This window comes from Alternaria incomplexa, assembly GCF_024043165.1.
Source record: "Alternaria incomplexa strain BMP 0042 chromosome Unknown scaffold_9, whole genome shotgun sequence".
Lineage (NCBI taxonomy): Eukaryota > Fungi > Ascomycota > Dothideomycetes > Pleosporales > Pleosporaceae > Alternaria > Alternaria incomplexa.
In genome coordinates, this window is record NW_026249858.1 from 206646 (window position 1) to 220353 (window position 13708).

General features: G+C 54.7%; 2 protein-coding genes across 2 annotated transcripts; both read left to right on the forward strand.

The window, feature by feature from the left end:
- Window positions 1–8805: 8805 nt before the first annotated feature.
- On the forward strand, window positions 8806–11059 carry J4E90_006434 (uncharacterized protein; the record flags this gene model as incomplete). Its single annotated transcript, XM_051435979.1, has 2 exons — window positions 8806–10647; window positions 10715–11059. The coding sequence occupies 2 exons, from the start codon at window positions 8806–8808 to the stop codon at window positions 11057–11059; spliced, it is 2187 nt and encodes a 728-aa protein (XP_051289773.1).
- Window positions 11060–12040: 981 nt separating this feature from the next.
- On the forward strand, window positions 12041–13447 carry J4E90_006435 (uncharacterized protein; the record flags this gene model as incomplete). Its single annotated transcript, XM_051435980.1, has 3 exons — window positions 12041–12647; window positions 12821–12890; window positions 13306–13447. The coding sequence occupies 3 exons, from the start codon at window positions 12041–12043 to the stop codon at window positions 13445–13447; spliced, it is 819 nt and encodes a 272-aa protein (XP_051289774.1).
- Between the last annotated feature and the right edge of the window lie 261 nt (window positions 13448–13708).

The following is a 13708-nucleotide window of genomic DNA, read 5'->3' on the forward strand; positions in this document are numbered from 1 at the left end:
AGTTCCATATCCTCAAGCTACAGACATATCGATCCCTCCAGGAGCAACTCTCATTTCACTCTCAGCAATCCTACCGACATCCACTATTGCCATGCCGGATTCCACTTCGCTGAACATCCCAGTCACAGCTTTCCCGACGAGTGACCCCAGTTCAGACGACGACGACGATGAAGACCCAGAGTTGAGTTCGTCGAAAAGGCCACCTCATTGGGAGCCAATCCCAATCTTTACGAAGAAATGCCAGTGTCAATTAGCGACAGCTAGGTACCCATGCTGGGCAACTGATGCACTACAGGTAGGTTGACGTACATGAGACGATGGATTCAGCAGATTATGGTTGATCTAACACAAGCCCCAGAGCTGCCATTTCGAAGAGAACTTCTCGTACGGCTGTTACATGCAAGCCGTGGGTGGATGTCCAACACCAACACGCATCGTAAGTGACTCACGTTCTCCCTGAAATGAAGGCGCTATACTAACACCTCGCAGTGCAGCAACCTCTACCAACCTACGCCTCGTCCTGGACCTCATCCATGTGAATTGGGACCCAATCCACCAGTCGTAACAAGCTTTCCTACCCTCACCGGTTCGCCAATTGCCAACTTTACTCTAACAGTCACACCAACTGCGAACGTGACACTGCCTACGGTCTCTTTGTTGAGGAAGGAGAATGAATTTGCGTAGGACGAGGCGGGAAGACCTTACACGCTGGGAGAGAAGCTTTGGCAAGATTGTGCGCTTAGAAATGATACTCTCCCGATACAGAAATACGTACCATCCAAATGCAACATGTTCCGCTTACCTCTAGAGTCTTCTAGGATCCCAACGTGCAAATTGCTCCTCTCCCATGTCCCACTGTTACTCATCGCTAGTATACTGTATTCAACAGCTGCGACACGATCTTCACCACCGTGAAACCTCCCGACCAATATCCACCCGTTGCATCGCGCCCATCGCGCCTCTACAACTATCATCTCCGTCCCGCAAGCATCGGAAGCCTTCCTCACGCAGCCTTAGCTTCCGCCGAGTGACTCCCCATCCATCGTCTCCACAGCGCCCACCTATTTTGCGTCCGACGTCGAACTGAATGAATCATCGGCCATAACTATAGCCGGGGGGTCAATGTGATTTTCCGCGGGGCTGAGCGAGGCGCTTCACTGCGTCGCGCTACACATCCGCCATTTATTGGTGCACAAGCGAGAAGTCGGATCAGGAAATATGGAACACTCAACGCGTGGCTTGTAAGAGAAGAGAGATGGCGGGATAGGGTAAGTAAGGGGTGGACGTGATGGGATGGAAGACCCACTCTCAACAGTTCGAGTTTGCAGCAATTGTGCTAAAGACCTAGTCCACGGCCCAATGCGGGGCTCGCTCACCCACGCAGGAAAATGAGTTTCGTCGGCTTTCTCGCTACAAGTGTGGAGACTGGAGTGCAGAGCCCAACTGTCAACTGAATGTCCTGTGCTCAACGCAGTTGTCGTGTGGAGAGCCACGGTGGAGAATGGAGTAAGTCATACGGTAGTGCGTGTAGTGGGCCAACGATCAAGGGTTTGATGTCATGGCCGGAAACGTCCGATGGACTTCACATGTCTTCGTCTCGGGTATTTGAGTATGCGGGAGGTCGAGTGGGTGAGAAGTTTGCATATGTCAAAGCCTAGGTGTTGATCGGACCCTGGGGTTCCAAGGACGGGGATTGGACCCTTGATTTTTTCGGATAGAGTTGAGCCGCAGGGTCAGTAATGCTGTAATACACGAGGAACCGTGGTACGGACGTATGATGGCGGCCTTCGGACTTTCGAGATGTTTTCGGACCGCGGAGAACGCGAGGCTGGCTTGGAATACGGTCGAGGTTGCTGTTCATCGCCCATCAATTAAGGATCCGCAAGCATCTTACTCCGTGCTCTTGACGATCAACGCCCATAGCCAACGTCGAATGGTCGAAGCCATCGTTGTGTACCATGGATCCTTCACCGCTCGCTCCCCGCAATCGACAATCTCCGCATCTCTTGCCCCAGGCGCACAGATTCTCGCCAGAGCTGCATGTGACGCCCACCGTTCACACCATCCTCCAACCTTTGCTCCACGGAGAATCGATCCCAACCCTCCTCTCCCCACATGAGCTCCTACAGTAGCATCCCAACGGTCCGCAGAATAAGCTCATCCGTCATCTAGCATCGCGTAGCACGCAATCCCTCAACACACCATATCGCTCTTGCCTCGACCCCATTCAGAACGCCACAAGACCCGGAGTATACTCCATAAAACACCTAGACCCTGCTTTCAAGGCGACAGGGTAAAGGGAGGCTCCGTGGACCCTGCCCAGATTACCTACAGCCGCCCATGCTACTGACCAACGTTAATTTTGCTGCTAGACGCTCGTTCTGACCGGATGGTGGCCAACGTGGTGCGTATGCTCATAGATGTGACAACGGTGGTGGGTAGATAAGCGCAGTGGTGTGTCTGTTGGGAATTTGCCGCACCGAAGATGTCGTAGCCAAGACAAGGATGCGACGATGATAGGGCAAGCCACAAGCACACCGTTGCGGCTCAACAACGGTGAGATTCTCATTCGACTGATATCGTACAGATCTGATGTGTCAGCTTTCGTTCTTCTTCCGACGTCGGAGGTGATTGATAATACTGATAGCACTGCAGCATGTGGTTGCAGTGTATCATCGTAGGTTTTGATGATGCCAATTGATGATGGAAAAAGGATTCATGCGAGTTGCTAAGAATATCGCAGCCTTGCGCGCTAGCATCCTTATGCCTTAGCCTCGTCATCTCTTGACTCAAAAACTCTGCCCCTCATGCTCGCTTGGAGACTGACAAGGATGTCGTCAGCCACAGCCAACTTTGCTGATCGCTACGGCGCAGCATTGAACTTTGTTCTCCACACAGCTATACGGCTGGTATGGCAAAGGTCACAACACTATATCGTCCCATTCAGTCTTGGACTGCTTCTGAGGTTGCGAAGATTTCAAGAATGATATCACACATTGCAGGCCTTACGCCACGCTCAGATAAGTCGTAAGCGCCTACGCATTCCTTGTTCGTTGAGCGAATCCTTCCCGCTGCATTCGCCACAGTTCGCAGGCCGCTCGTATCCAGTGGTGTGGCACGAACTGGGTCATAAAAAGTGCTCTAAAATGCCGAGCAGCCTGTATTGACAGGGCTTGCCGATGCGACAGCGTCTAGAATCGTTTATATCATGATAGACATGTGACTTACCTTCCGGATCAAACAGCACTGTGGCTGACCGACTACATGTACACATGATGATTGCGCCTGCACACTCGAGATTGCATGTTCGCGGGAGTTGGACAAAGATGCTCACAGCACTCGACGACCTTCGCTAGAACGGTCAGGGCAGCTCACTCGTCATGTCGGTCCCAAAGTGTACCCACAAGCCGCATTGCTGCGTTATCTAGCACCACAGAGGTCGAATACAGAAAGTGCGACCCCGCATTACGCTCTACCGTTCGGCCTATCGCCGACCATCCTCACACCCTCACACAATACATGAGACAGAAGAGGTGGCCCCGTAGAAGCGCCTCTTTCCCAGCCATTACGCTGTTTGTGTAGTTTTGGTCAGATGAGGCAACCCGCTGTATAGTACACACATGCCTCGAATGTATGGAGGACAGCCGACTGGGGCGGGGTGCTTTTGTTGGGAGTGAGGGGAAGGCATGCATAGATCATGCAGGTGTAACATCTAGGCGCGTTGTGTTCATGCAAGAGGTGACAGGCAACGGGCGAAACTGCCCTACGCCTATGGGTTTGGCCTTGGAAGCGTTATCAGCAATCACATGTCTGCGTACGGCAGGTGAGGAGACGGGGCGGTGGAGATGAGGTCGCGTACAGGAACGTGTCAGGTGAGCTCGGAGACAGGTAGTGGCGCATCTTGTCGGGGGTGTGAATACAGAGGTGGAGGCTGCACTGATAGGATAATCTGTGCAATGTCAGATGAGGACGGCTAGAACAATCTTACATGCTTCGCGTAATGTAACGATGCCGAGATAACCGTTATCGAAAGATGAGGACACCGGCGAGTCCGTTTTCAAGTTTTCGCATCAGCTCGGACGCCCTAATTAGGACAGTTCATGCTTGGGTAGGACCACTTGGGTATCGTTTCAACATGCGTCTAAGGTTTGCCTTATGATCTGAAGCTCTGATGGAGTTGGTTCCATCGCAGAGGTGTCGCGCAATGCGCTGCGGCCTACTTTATCTGCTCGCAAACGCACCTCCCAGATAGATATGGTTACACAGCATAAGCCATCCGGACGTCGGAATGTATGCCTAAGCCGACTTATCCATTGGCGGACTCTCAAGGTCATCGTCCCGAAATTCAGATGATATAATCTGATGTTGTTGTACTATTAGTGGAACGATGATGTGAGCATGCTTAAGATCTTCAAGCTTGTAGTATGAGAGGGGGAGACTACGGTACGTCCTGCACAAATGATGTCGCCTTTTTGCCCTGCGTCTTCGGATCCTGGATCTTTAAAATGGCAACGCGACCGATCGAGACGCTTGCTCTGCAGATACAGCGTGTTAATGATGCGACAATTCTGTGGTGATGTTCGGTACAAGACATAGCTCCCACTACCATAATCGTTCAGGTGCCTAGGTATCCTCCGGCCACGTGCACGACGTTCGCAGCTCTAGCACAAGGCAGTTGACAGCGCACTAGGACCTGAGGCTAGCACTACAGTCATCGGCGAATTTCTCACTTGTCAAACTGTTGAATGCGATCATGCCCTCCATCTCTCGATTTGCTACGCCAGCTTGACTCGGCATCAGCATTAGTATGGAGTCCCTGCGAAGTACGAACAAAGTTGACGATCACGATCATCATCGGGCCTTTGCTGGCAGTTTTGTCGGAGGACAGCTTTGTCTTTCGGCCCGTGAGTTAAGAGATCGTGGGGTGGGGCACGGACGGGGAGACGTCTCCCACTTCCCACTGCACGGATGCGACGGCTCTCTCCCTGGCTCGACTTCAAGTCATCAGACTATGATTGTGTCCGTATCTGGAACAATACCCAGTAATGAGCGGATTTTGAGTGGATGTAAAAGACGAATTGATGAAAATAGAGGGAGAAGTAGCGGTGAAGGTCTTGCAAGAACAAGCGCTGACAAGCATCGGGGTTCTAGGCTGTATCGAAAGGCAGGGTGATCCTGCGCGCAGTATGCGGAAGGAGTGGGAAGCCCATTTTTTCGCTTCACGAGAGTCATCGGAGGGTCGATGTTGACGTCACGCATCGTGATCTTGCTTAAGAGTTAGAAGTGGGAGCAAAATGCCGTCCGAGTGGGGATGCAATTGTTAGTCTTTGCAGTCCGTGACATGCCAGGTGGTACGTGGCATTACTCCTGAATGGCTGCCGTCGTGAGTGACACATTGACAAGTGGGCACTGGAACTCAATCGCATCACTGTATCCGGCTTTGGGTAGCGGTGATGAAAGTTGGCAACATCGCAGTCTGGCGTTACGCGCCCAACGCAGGCAGCCCCGTTTTCGCACAGAGTGTTTGCTAGTGAATCTTCGCGATAGAAGCTCCTCTATCGAGTACGTAGTAAAGTATCGGGGAATTCCACTCGGGTTCTTTGTGGACATCTGTCGCGTACCACGGTTAAGATCCCATCAAGGTGGTCCTGCGATAGATTGACGTCTCGCTTGATATGCCAGCGAAACCGGCCAAACTTGGGACCCGCCTGGGTCAGCGTGACGGTGACAGTGCATTTTCCAGTAGTTGGTAGACCAGTGTGCGGCTTGCGGGACTGCATCCATCCGACGCTGCGCGGGGCAGACTAGACATCATCTTGACGGGCGAGACGAAAGCAAGAGCAACGAGCCGCGTATCCTTTGCTGGGCCGCTCGCGTTTAATACCTTGATACTTGCTGGACATGATACAGGCACAGCCGTGCCCAGCCATGCGATGCTCAAACTCCGTCGCATTGTCGCGATTGCTGTGTCGCGGAGGGCAGCGGAAAGCGGGTTAGTTCGAGGCGGAACTGGTCCAAGCCCCGCTCGATGAGCGTGCGGAGATCGACAAACTGGAGGAAATCGATGATAACATGGCGGGGGCCCTGTCGGGCGGTGACAGAAGGTGGCTCCTCCGCGGGCTTTGAGTGGCAGCGATGACTGCATTCTGCCACATTCTGACATGACTCCATGTGGGTCACTGCAGGCGACCAGTGGGCATGGGGGCTAGCGTGCCCAGTGGGCCTCGGTCTGGCCAGCTTCGCGACGTCGCGACCTCCCGAAAGCAACGTTTCAAGCTGGGCAGGATGGAAATTATCGAAATAAGCTCGCGAGCAGCATCGAAATCCTGATCTCCGACAAAGGGCCTGGCGAAAGCCTGATTTAGTACTACACATGTGCGTGATTGTGCCGCGATCCGTGTTCCGCCTTGCCCACGTCCATTTGCAGCCAAGGTTTAGCCAGTGTTAGCTTTCAATAGACAGCAATCTCCAGCAAGATAAGAACCGTGGTTCAAATTGTAAGAGAGGCCGTGGGGCGAGGCTCAATGGGTCTGCTCATCTGAGGGCTGCAAAAACAAATTAGGCGCTCAGCCACTGGTCTGCAGCGCCGAGTTTGAGACGAGGCCGCCTGTACTCAGCCCATGAGCGCTGTAGAGGTCCAACGGCGACGCGTAGGCGCGCCAGATCAGGGAACCCTTTGCGCGGAACAATGCTCCAGGAGATCAGCTCATCCACGACACGTACATGCTTTTGCGAATGGCTTAGCTGCATACGAGGCTCGTCTGGGCTGGTGGTGATAATGCGGGGAAGCTGTGAAGCCGGTGTTCTCCATGGCCAATGGAATGCGTTTCGAAATGGCGGCCATGCTGGACAGATCTGTCAGCGACACCGCAGCGACGTGGTTTCAGTTTGTCGCGCGACAAGTGCAAGACGTGCGCGCAGGCCCCGCCATTCTCACGTTGACGAACTTGGGGTACAGTAGTCCCGCGGGCTGCAGCAGAGCACGGTCAGACGGCGAAGCAGTAATCACAACAATAACTGCGAAGATGTCGTGAGAGGTCGCCGCGAGCAGCCACTCGCCGCAGGGGCCAGAGAACTGCGACCGGGATGGCCATTAGGCTTCCCCTTCTCCTACGAAATGTGATTGGCATTGGCCCGACCGCCCTTTCTCAAACGGCAAGCGGCACCGGCGATCTCGCTGAGTTGAGCATCGCGGAGGGGAAATTTTCATGGGAGGGCGGGCGGATTGCAAAGCCGTACCCTTATCGCTCCGATCGCTCAGGTACCGCACAACTTCACGCGCCGCAGTTTGGAGCATCGCCATGTTGCGACGTGTAGATGGGGTGGGAAACACGGCCGTTCGCACGCAAACAGTCCATGGGTTCGTTGCGATAGCAATGACATCAGCCCGGCCTCGCTTGAACATGGCACGTGCCCGAGCACGTCGCTGAGAGCCCTGTTCGCGTGGCTTGAGCGTTGCTTGCTTGCTTCTGAGACCAGCAACTGCCTGGCAACGGCTGGCAAATTGCGAACCATCCGAGCCGACGTCGTCTGGCCTCAGATCGAGTGATGGGGGTAGATATGGCAGGTGCTGGATACGACGCGCCCCCCACGGCTGCTTGCTCGGTCTTGTTGGTGTCAGGCCATGTCTGTTGAGCTGGCTGGATAGCAGAGAGCGCGCGGCGTGCGTCTCCGAGCGAACAGCGGCTGTGTGCGATATAGCTGCGACAGACAGTGTGCAATAGAGCCGGCTGCTGGTCCACCGTTTCGACCTGTGGCCGTGCCAGGCAAGGCCGTGTTCGCTTGGTGTCGGTCGGGAGATAACGCAGAGAAAGCATCAGCTAATCCCGCCCAGCGCCACCACGATAGTGTAGCTCTGGGTGGCAGCTTGTAGCCCCAAGTACCTCGTTCGCCTCGCCGCCGTCGGCCACGCAGCAACGGCGTGTCTTCGCCCCTCAGCAGCTCTCAGCGCTGGCCTCCGCTCCCGTTGGCCTCTCGCCGCAGTAGTCAGAACCGGTTGCTGCCGCTTGGCTGCGTGTGAAAATCCTTGGTGGTGCCCCGGTCTGTTGGGGTGGAGCTAAAAGGCCTTGACCCACCTGTGCATTGGTGGTGCAGCTCCCTGTCGCATCCCTGCGGGCGTCCGAGCGCCAGGCCTCGATTTCGCTTGCATCCTGGTTCAACGATTCCCCAATAGTCGCGGCCCTGCACGTCTTCAGCGCTACCGCCCTCAACACTCTTCTCCATCCCTCCTCCTCAGCACTTCCGGGCCCATCGCAGCTACGAGACCCTTTTAATAGGACTGCTGCAGCCAACAGGTGCTTCTTGGTTTGACACACGGCCCTACCGTCTCCTCACTCCACCGCCGCCTCGCCCACGGTCCCTTCCCCAGCGCTGCATCGTACGAGCGCCGCTGCTGCTTATACGGAAGCCCCGGCCTCGCATCATACTGCATCCTTTCGGTCCTTCGAAAGCCTCGCACTTCTCGAGAGCCTCCCCAGATCGAGCATCTCTGCCAATTCGACGTCATTGCAGCTTTTGCTAGCTGTCAACGCCCGCGTCGCACCCTTCCCTACCCGCTTCCGCCCAGAGCGAGCTTTGCAAGCCGTTCTTTCACCTATATCTGTAAGTCGGCCCACTCGACAGCCTCTCGTGGCCCCCATCACCCGGTGCCTCACGAGATCGTCGCTCCGCCTCGTGGCCGTACACTCGCTGACGCCTCCGGTGCAGACTGCCCGCTATATAATTCTTTTAATGCTCCCGACACTGTGAACGGCCCTCCACCACCACCCGTTCGACCCGCCGCCTCAACCCCACGGAGCCGACCGAATGCCTTACACACCTCCCTCCCAGCGGTCGCCGGCCTCATCAAAGACTAACAGTCCCACCTTGAGCCGGAACCACTCCTATGTCGACCAGCCTCCCCGCTCGCCAGCAACATCGCAACGGCCGTCGCTGCCCCGCTCCGTTTCATCCACCTCCTACCTGGCCAAGTCCCGCCGCTCCCCGTCAACGGTAACGGACGACAACACCGCTGCCAATGGCCAACAAGGAAACGGAAGCGTAGACATCAAGTCTGACGCCAGCCGCCAGGGCCCTTCAGCTAACGGTAGCCTCCGCCCGTCTCCTCCTCCTGTGAACGATCTTCTGATTCCCTCAGGTGCGATCACGACTCCTCCTGATTCCTCGGACGATGAAGACCGCGGCCGCAGCATCGGAGACCTCCGCGAACTCCAACAGGCACTGCAACACATCGACCAGAAGCGGATACCTTCGCCTACTCGCGAGACAACCGAGAACGTAAAGCAGCAACGGCCGCAGCCTCCCGTCACCCTGGCGCGCACGCTGTCCGCGGAAGCACGCAAGATTGCCCACTCGCGATCCTCCAGTGAGATCATGTTGTCCCAGCACATGATCCACCCCATCAACACAGACACAATCGTCAGCTCATCAGATGGCAGCGATGCCGAGGACGAGGAGCTGCGGATAAAACCGCCGCTACTTCGCAAGAAGTCTGGCGAGCTGGTCAAGCCTGCCCTTCGCCCCCCGTCCCGTCGTCGCCCCTCGAGCATGCCTGGTACTCCCACTTACTCTAAAGCCGTCCACTTCAACGAGGACATAGAGCAAGTCAGGCACTTCCTTCAGGTCGATCGTCCCATCGCTGTCAGCGCTGGCTCTTCGCCTGTCGAGACCTACGACAGTGAGAGCGAGTACCCCTTCGGAGAGGACTCGCGGTCCAAGACACCGGAGTGGGACATCAAGCTGATGAACTTCCCTTCGCAAGAGACACACGAGAGGCAAACAGCACCTGTTCGCGTGGAGCGAATCTTCCTGGCGTCTGACCACCAAACCTTGGTGGGCAACATCGCCGTGGCTAACCTGTCTTTCCACAAGTTCGTTGTGGCTCGATTCACACTCGACTACTGGAAGACAACGTCTGAAGTGGTTGCAGAGTTCAATCAGGATGTTCGCAAGAAGCAAAAGGAGGATGGCTACGACCGATTCAACTTCAACATCAAGTTGGCTGATCAGGCGAATCTCGAGTCCAAGACTCTGCTGCTGTGTGTTCGGTACCAGGTTAACGGCCAGGAGTACTGGGACAACAACAACTCAATGAACTACCAGGTCGACTTCTCCAAGAAGGTCAAGCAGCGCGAGAGCAAGCGCCCGACTGCCAGTCTAGGCGCTGTGCCTCGCAGCCGTCATTCACCATTGGCACCTCGCCCACGGTCTATGCCTGCTGCCTCCTTCGACGACGACTTTGGCCACGACAACGAGATCAGGTTCCAGTTTGGCAGCGGTCGTGCCATCATTGCCGAATCCCCAAACTCCTCCATCAAGCTCAAGCCCAGGAGCAAGCGTGTCAGCCTGCACACCGCGCAGGCCTCCACCCGGCCGCAAGTTGCCCAGGCTTTCGCATCTCGCTACGACTTCGGTGCCTCATTGACGGCTGCTCTTTCCACCGCCCAAACGGCGCTCGGTGATCGCAGCGGACTCAAGGTGAACACCCAGGGCAAGATGAACAATGGTTACTTCGACCGCCCGGCTCCTACCATCCAGGCGCCTGCCACTACTGCTCCGGTTCCCGGTACTCGACCTGACTCTTTGACACTGGAGAAGCCCGATCTTCAGTCTGCCGAGTACAACGAGTTGATCCAGAAATTCTGCTTTGTACGTTCTCAACCTCCACCTCAGCACCCTGGTAGCATGGCCTAGACGGAAACTGACTCGCATCCAGTTTGGCACTCCCACTGGCAAAACTTCTCCGAATGTCACAACGCCTTCTACGAAGACTGCCCATGGAGACGGAGCTCTGGATTACGTGCTCAACCAAACTACTGGAAGTAATCAGTCTTCGGCAACAAGTAGTCCTCCCTCGCCTGCCATGCCGCTTATGGTCGATGGTGCGAACGACCTTGTCCCTTCTCGAAGATCATCACCCTTCATCTCTCATCAAACCTCGCCCGGTCCCCTTACCGGATACTCACCCGAGGATCAATACACCCCTCAGTATCAGTATGGCTACGGCATGCCAAGTGGTGCCTTCAACGAGCGCAGCCAAACTCCTCAGGCTTGCGTTTAAGGTGCCATTACGCTACCTGAACTTGCGGGGCTTTTGCTTTTCCGCGTAACGAATCTCTTTGGACACGAATCACGCTTACGACCTGATTGATCGGACGAGTGGAGCGGACGTTCCTGGTCCGCCGGTTACTGAGCGCTCACGAATCTTCTTCACTACGGTACGAAACGTTGTTGTGGGCCAGCGATTGGCGTTCCTCACGATATCTTGTTAGAGACGATCGTCGTATTCAGCATAATCCGGACGGCTCCTTTGCAGCATCTTCCTGTCGGCTCTCTTGCATGTCTTTTATACCGGCGCACATTGGGTCTCACTATGGAGTTCCTCGGACATCTTTATCCTTTCCTCATCCTTTCTCATACCATAGATTGGTTGTAATGCTCTATGAGCGTCCCCACTCTGGTTTCGGCGTTTGTTGACGGTCGCTCCTGATCTGTGGGTTCGCAAAAGCTTGTGTTTGTTTTGCATTTTGGAGCGCTTTTTCCAGTATCATTAGGACTCGTTGATCCGATCCTCGTATATAGGCGGTAGGGGAGGCAGAGAATGCGAAAACGTCGTTGTCTAAATTGTGTCGACTGTACCATCACTTGTGCGTTGTAATTCGTTCGTATGCGGCGCTTGGGAATCTGGTCGTTTTTTCTTGGTTGGGAAGTCGCGGGTTGGAGGCTGTCGGAAGCTGTGGGCCAGCCAGCCTATATACCAGTAAATGCAAAAACATGGCATAAAACACTTACCGCGATTTCACGATGTATCCACCTTGATGTACCCCGTGAGCATGGTCCGTACCGCCGAATTGTGAAGCTATTGGTTCTGGATCGTGACTTCCCCAGCCATGTGACCTTGGTCTAAGCTCGCTAGCGTTGCTGGAATCCCGAATTATCTTCCACAACGGCAGCCGAGCGCGTATTCATCCACGACACAACTAAGTTGTGCCCTAACCGAGCCACGTCGTGGTCCCGTGTCCTTCGCCTTTTACGTGGCACAATGTCTTTCTTCGGTAGCAGAAAGGTGCCTCCGCCGCCTCCCGTTGTACCTCCGCCTGTCCCGCGCTCCGGTCCCGAAATCGATGCGACGACGGTGATATCGCTCTTGGCTGTACTCGCTCTCCTCGGTGGCGCTTACGGTGCATCGATAAAAGTCCTACCAAAGACTACCGTCCTCAAAACACGCGTACTTTTCATCTGGCATCTCTTCGATGCTCTGATCCACTTCGTCTTTGAAGGCTCCTTTCTTTACAACTGCTTCTTCGTCACATATTCGTTGCCCACCTCTTTTTCCGCTGCATCACGCAATCACCCTCATATCACTCTCTTTACTCCTCCGGATGTGTATTGGCTGGGCAGGCAGGATCTTCTGTACGGGGCGAACTACGGGACCGGTCCATTCAGTCGACTGTGGCAGGAGTATGCGAAGGCGGATAAGCGATGGGGTGGTACGGATCTAACGGTCGTGGCTCTCGAGATTCTGACTGTGTTCGTGGCTGGGCCTTTGGCATGCTGGATATGCTATCTCCTCACAAAAGACGAGAAGAAGGGTGCGTTGAGGAAGTGGTTTTGGATGATAGTCCTGGCCACAGGGGAGATATACGGAGGTGAGTCACAACACTTTCATTACCACGTTCCTGTGGATACAGAGCATGTGCAAATTGTAAAAGCCATCATAATTGGTGAGGCGAGATGTGGGCCCGGCCCGAGGATTGTTGAGACGAAACAACACTGCGTTGTTGCGAGTATGTGGCTGACACGTGGTTCACCGCTACATTAGGCTGGATGACTTTCGCGCCTGAGTGGCTGACCGGAAGCCCCAATCTCGACACCAGCAACTGGATGTACCTGTAAGTGATGTTTCAGATTCATGTTGCGTTTCTCAGTCTACCCGACTATGTTTTCTTCGACAGTTGGATGAGGCCTGGCTCGCGTGTCTGGTCCGCTACATGGCTGCGAACGTCCACTTCATCTTCCTTGTGTAACCCTTCTGCGACTCTGCACACAAAGTATGGGCTTTCACATGCGTTCACGTCTTGTTCCTGGCGTACGGAGGTGATGTGCTGGTCCTGCATATGCGCTGTCGGGCGGATGCGCCGTCTCCCGCGGACCCACTTCTCATCGCTCGACCACAACGCGATATCCGCACGAACCACGCCACCAGTATGCCTCAACAAGCCGGCTATATTATCTTTCTTCCGTTCATTCAGGTTCTCCCCTACGTTCAGTGTCGAGCAGAACTGAGCCTTGACTAACACGCATCAGCTGGCTTTACCTCGCTTTCTTCAACGGCCTGTGGGTCGTCTTTCCGCTCTGGATCTTATACGAGGCATACAAAGCTATGAGCTCAGCCATGTCGCAGGCCGAAATGGTTGACCTGGTCAACTACCTCAAAAAGGATGATTAAACCTGACTTGCATACCGTAGCAACCCGATATGCATGCATTGAGAGCACATTGACAAGGTCTTACGGCGTGCACATCATGCTTCTAGCGATCGAGCAGTATGCCACGAAATCTACTTGTGGACGTTCTGTTACACATCGTTGTTATTTCATACGATCTAGATCTGTAGAATGGACGTTATCTCTACGGACGAATACTACATCTGCTCTTACCCTCGTGCGCTCCACTCTACCGCTCTGACACTGATCGTCAAACTCTCTTTC